Source organism: Mus pahari, chromosome 17 (assembly GCF_900095145.1).
Source record: "Mus pahari chromosome 17, PAHARI_EIJ_v1.1, whole genome shotgun sequence".
NCBI lineage: Eukaryota > Metazoa > Chordata > Mammalia > Rodentia > Muridae > Mus > Mus pahari.
This window is the reverse complement of record NC_034606.1, coordinates 66,893,626-66,899,213: the sequence shown is the minus strand read 5'-3', so window position 1 is coordinate 66,899,213 and position 5,588 is coordinate 66,893,626. Positions and strand designations below refer to the sequence as shown.

Genomic DNA, 5,588 nt, shown 5'->3' with positions numbered 1-5,588 from the left:
CATATACACTCACGCAATACATATACACACACTCACACATTTACACACACATACATGCATTCATGTACACATAAATGTATGTTCACACATACACACACATATATATATACACACTCTCACTCATGTGACACACACATACACATACATGTGCACACACCCACACAAACACACATGCACATACCCACATTCACACATATGCAGACACACAGATGCACGCACACACACGCACACACACACACACACACACACACACACATGCACAGTGCCATCCTGATTTAGTGGTGGCTAAATGAACAATAAGTCTCCATCACCAGCTTGGGGGGGAGGTAGGTGGTAGTGTAGGTGCCCCTATTGTGTGATCATGTTCATTGTATGAGTTTGTCTGTGTTCATTCATCACAGTGACAGTCCCCATGTGGGTAGCAGAGAGTACGTGTGCATGCATCATCCCCGTGTTTGCTCATGAGTGTGTATGTCAGTGTGTTCCAGTCTTTCTGTGTGAGTGTCGTCCCCAATCCCCCATCCCCCCCAGATCTCTAATTAGTGGTTTGGGGTTTGTTCCTTTTCCCTCCTGTTCCTTCCCTCAGCAGCGCGGCAGCGGCAGCGGCAGCCTCGGTGGTAGCAGCAACAGCAGCAGCAGCAACAGAAGCTGCCGCGCCGCTGAGTAGCAGCAAGGACTCCGAGTCAAGAGTAGGATTGTAGGATTGGATCTGAGTGGGAACAAGAGTGAGCCGGCCTGAGAGAGGAGCAGACCCCTCCCAGCACCCTCAGGCCACCCAGTGCCAGTAATCTTCGAGCCAGACTTCTTGAGAGGAGACGGGACAGCCAACCCTAGCCTACCCAGGTACAGACACTGGGCAGCTCTGGGGGACTGCCCACAGATGCCTATTTGATTTCTGGGGTATGTGGGACACCTGGGTCTACCAGCCCTTTTCACCTTTCCCATTAGCACCCCCAAGGAAGCTCTGACAACTTGCCCATATTCCTGTTTCCCACCCGTTCCCTGGGTACCCCCTTTTCTCCTCTCCCTCCCAGATCCCTTCTTTGGGGAGCTCAGTAAATGGAGCAGGAAATTTGGACCCTCTGCCTCCCTCTCTCGCCTTCCTCATTGGATCCGGAGTCTTCTCCGCTGGGAAAGCTGTAATTAGAGGGTGGATCCCTACAGACAGAGAGCAGCCCCCCCNCCCCCACCCCCCAGTCCCTTCTAACTTTAGATCTCTTCTCTCCCATTCTCCCATTCTCCCTCCCTCTCCCTTTTCCCTCTCCCACTGGCTCCTCGGTTCTTTCCATCTGCCTGACTCCTTGGGACCTGGTCCCCAGCTCGAGGATGGCGTCCTCTCTGCTTGAGGTAACTGTTCCCTCCTCTTCCTTAAGAAACCAGCTACAATCTTCCTGGTCCTAATCCATGCCTACCCCACCCCCTCGGCTCACACAGACAGGAGCTGCAATGCTAGTCACTTCCAGGGTCCTTCTCATGAAGAGGAGGAGTGGGGTCCTGGGAGGGGCAAGCAGAGGGTACAAGCAAGGAAGGGGAGCAGAGCCAGGGGTCAGAGGGCAGCCAAAGAAGAAAGCCAGGATCCCTAAGATCAGCTAAGCCACTGGCTGTGGGGAGCAAAAAGACATTGGACACAGGAAGGAGAAGAGATGGGCAGGGGAAACAGGTAGGCTGACAGCGGGCGGATGGTGTCTGAGTGGGGGCGGAGAAGCCCTCAGCTACCATTCTTTGGGTTGCGGGTGTACCGTGTCTAGGGCTCCCACATTAAGCAAGATCTGGTCAGGTCTGTGTTGAGGAAAGAGCCTGGACTGTGAGCTGGTGTGTGGGAGAGGAGGAGGGCAGCTCTGCATGTGGGGGGCTGGCCAGGGGAACTGAGCCCAGGACTGAGAGGGAAGCAAGGAGGAGGGACGGGGTCTGAGGCCGCTTGCCCGGCTCACAAATATTTAGCTTTCAGCCAAAGACAAACTAAGCTCTATTTTGGGAGTGGGAGGCTCCAGGGAGGACTGGACCACTTCCCCTCCAGGCTGGGACCCCAACAGCCTTCCCTTGCCTCTCTGGTTCTGAAGATGAAAGAACCGGGGTACTCTGTGAGTTTAGGGTCTTGAGAAGCCAATTTACTTCGTCGGGGCTTCTGGCGGACCCAAGGCACAGAGTTGGAAGGAAGGACTCAAGCCACTCAGAGCCTGAGTTCTTCCGCGGCTCACGATGTCTCCGTGTCACCATCTCTTGGCTGCTTTCAGGGTATCTCTGAAGGAACCTGGGGTGAAATGATACCCCTTGGATGTCAGGGCCCTCTTGTAGCCTCAAATTGTCCCTATTCTTGGAGCCTTATCTCAGTCCAATGTAGCAGCACAAATCTTTAATCCCAACACTTGGGAGGCAGAAGCAGAAGCAGGTGAGTTTGAGGCCAGCCTGATCTACATAGAGAATTCCAGGATAGCCAGAGCTACATTGAGAAACCCTGTCTCAAAAACAGAACAACAAAACCTCCGTTTTGGGTGCCCTCACTCAGGTCCCAGCAGTGACTAGTCTTTGCTGACTCATCAGAAAGCTGACTAGTTCAACCTGAAGGCAAGGGTGTGTGTGTGTGTGTGTGTGTGTGTGTGTGTGTGTGTGTGAGAAAGAGAAAGAGGAAAGAGAGGGGGAAAGAGAGAGAGAGAGAGAGAGAGAGAGAGAGAGAGAGAGAGAGAGAGAGAGAGAGAGAGAAACAGGAGGCTTTTGAACTGAAGTGTCCACTGGCTTATGTGTAAGTGTTAGATACATTGTTATACACATTGCTGACTGTGTGCGCACGCGCTTGTGCTCCTGTGTGCGTATATACCCGCATGTACATATGCACAAGAGTGCGTGCACAAGCAGGATCATCTTAGTACCTAGTCCAGATGAGAAATGGTGTCTGTAAGGCTATGAGATAAGGACTTGATGACTGAGTTTGAGGAAGTGGCATACAAGCCGGTGGGTGGACGCACTCTATAACCAGATAACCCAGGTACATTGATCACTTTCAGCTGCAGATTGTTATCATGCCCTTTCCCCCCAACAGACTCTAAATTTGTTTATTATTATGTAAATGTATGACCATAGGCACATGCCTGCCACTGCTCCTGTGTGGAGATCAGAGGAAAACGTTTGGAAATCAGTTTCCAAATTCCACCTTGGATTCTGGGAATTAAATTCAAGTGGGCAGGCTTTCCTGGGAAGCTGCTGAACCATTATTATTATTATTATTATTATTGTCATTGTTATTAATTATTTTTACTCAACAGACTATGTTGAGCTATCATTGAAACAATAATTTTGAGGAAGCAGGAGGAGAGAGGTGCATATAAGTCCTGGGTCTGCCCAGGGCAGGGATGGTGTCAATGATATGGACATCATTGTGCCTGCCCTGCCAGCGTGGCACTAGTGCCTGGGGGAGGGGCAGTTCAGAGACTTTCTGGAAAGACACAGGCTTGGGGAAGCATTTGGCCATAGAATGTATCATGGATGCTAGGTTTTCAGGTTCCTTGCTCCCTGTGAACAGATTCACCAACATAAAGACACTCCAGTCTCTCCATTTCTTTTCTTTTTCTTTATTTTTAATCATTTATTATCTATTTATGTATTTATTTATTTTGAGACGGGGTCTTTCTTCATAGCCCTGTCTGTCCTGGAACTTACTATGTACACAAGGCTGGCCTCGAACTCAGAGATCTGTCTAGCTCTGTCTCCCCAGTGCTGGGTCACCTGGCGGTGTTTGTTTCTTTTCCCTAGTTTTTAGGGTCCTGGGTTCTTTACCTCCTCCCCAATGCCTTGTGAATCCCTCTACCTGCTATGGGTAGGTTCTCCAGCAGTGGGAGGAGCTTGAGATTCAGAGAAGGATCACAGCTGTTGGTGGTAAGGGGATCAGGGAAGAGGGAAAGATGGGAAGGGAAGGACACTAAGGAAGGAACTGATAAACCCTGTGCTCAGTGCTAGGGTGGTCGCTCAGCAGGGAAGGGAACTGGGGTTCAATTCCTAGCATGCTAAAAGATACTCATGATAAAAGAAACTAATTAAAAAAATTGTAAAGTGGGGTGAATGAAGAAAGTGGGGAGAAAGCTAGGAGCTAGGAAGAGGGACCCTGGGTGCTCAACCTATATAGTGGCAGTCCCATCTCCCTCCCTCCCTCCCTTCCATCTAGCCTCTGAGACAGGGTTTCTTTGTATATAGCTCTGGGTGTCCTGGAACTTGCTCTGTAGACCAGGCTGGCCTCAAACTCAGAGATATGCCTGCCTCTTCCTCCTGAGCACTGGCATTCGAGGCGTGTGCCACCACTACCCAGCTCGGCTATTTTCAGTTTTTGAGACAGGTTCTCACTATGACTGTCCTGGAACTCCGGATTAGGGTTAGGGTTAGACTATTTGGACTAGGCAGGCCTCAAGCTCACAGAGTGAGCTTGCTTCTGAGTGATGGGATTGCGGGCAGGCACCACCATGCTGGTCCAAGCCTTTTATTTTAAAGGGTGGTGGAACAAGAATAGGGACCGGGAAACTGGAAAGTGGGTATCGTATGTATTACAAGGTAATACATATGATCAGGTACAGGTAGGAACACGTGCTCAGACCCCTGGACGCTTTCCCTCAGCTCTCACAGAGAGCAATCAGCCAGAAAAGGAAGCTGAGGGTATGAAGGAACTTAACCTCCAGTGCTTGGCTCCCGGAGTAGTCCAGTACTTTGGTTTTTCTTTCTGGCCTTCAGGGGTCGTGTTGGCCTTGCTCCCCAAAGTCAGGGTCTCATGTCAGCCTAGGGTTGGCTGTCTCCTTTCACCCCCCCTACCTCCCCACAGTCCCCACAGCTGGGTGGGGTCCCTGGGCTTGGCTGAGGCCCTTGTGGCCACAGTGTGAGGGCCGGGCAGGCGGGGGACCGCGTCGGCGTTTTTAAAAATAAACCGACCGCAGGGAAGCCACCGGAGCTGGAGCAGAGCAGGGCCATGCTGGGCAGAGGGGGAGGGGGCAGCAGCTAAGGGGAGAAGGAGGGAGGAGTGGCCTGGTCGGGGGTTTTCTGGGGCCCATTGCCATGGTGGGTTTCTCTTGGGTGGGAAGGCTACGCGTCCCTCCTCCTCCCTCTTCCTTCACCTCCTGTGTTTTCCTCAGCTTTTCTGGCCCAGGATCTCTTACCACCTCTCCTTTGTTTATTTTGCTTTCCTCGCTCTCCTTCCCTTTTGTCTTTTAACTTTCCTGTCCATTTCTGCCTCTTCATGCAAGCTTCTCTCCCGTAGGGTCCCTCTTTCTCTGTCCTGAGGAGCTTTGCATGCCAGTTCCTCCTTGGGCACAGTGGACTCTGTGCCCCATGGTTTTGGATCCCTTGTGTCTTTGAACCCCCAAGTTGCTACCTTGCTACCTCTCCTTCATGCTAAATTCGACTCTTGCCCCCCCACCAGCTCTCCCTTGCCTTGGGCCATTAGAGGGTCCAGGGAAAGCCTTAGTGGGAAAGCTCAGGGGTTTACTATTAGACAAAGTTTTGGTGGCTCTTATTGGGAGCCCATAGGATTGGCAAGAGGAGAGAGGGGGGAGAAAGAAAGAGAGAGAGAGAGAGAGAGAGAGAGAGAGAGAGAGAGAGAGAGAGAGAGAGAA

General features: G+C 51.4%; 1 protein-coding gene across 3 annotated transcripts in view; it reads left to right on the top strand.

Moving 5' to 3' along the window:
- Window positions 1–663: 663 nt before the first annotated feature.
- The window catches only part of Sp7 (Sp7 transcription factor), a 10,006-nt gene continuing 5,081 nt past the window's right edge, over window positions 664–5,588 (top strand). Inside the window, exons 1-2 of one of the 3 annotated variants that reach the window (XM_021217045.2) lie at window positions 664–843; window positions 1,320–1,347. In XM_021217045.2, the coding sequence (XP_021072704.1) occupies window positions 1,327–1,347 (21 nt within the window). In that variant the 5' untranslated portion in view covers window positions 664–843; window positions 1,320–1,326. Of the gene's footprint in view, window positions 844–1,256; window positions 1,348–5,588 lie in introns of those variants that run through there. The other 2 variants (XM_021217046.2, XM_029548142.1) reach the window with 2 other exon arrangements.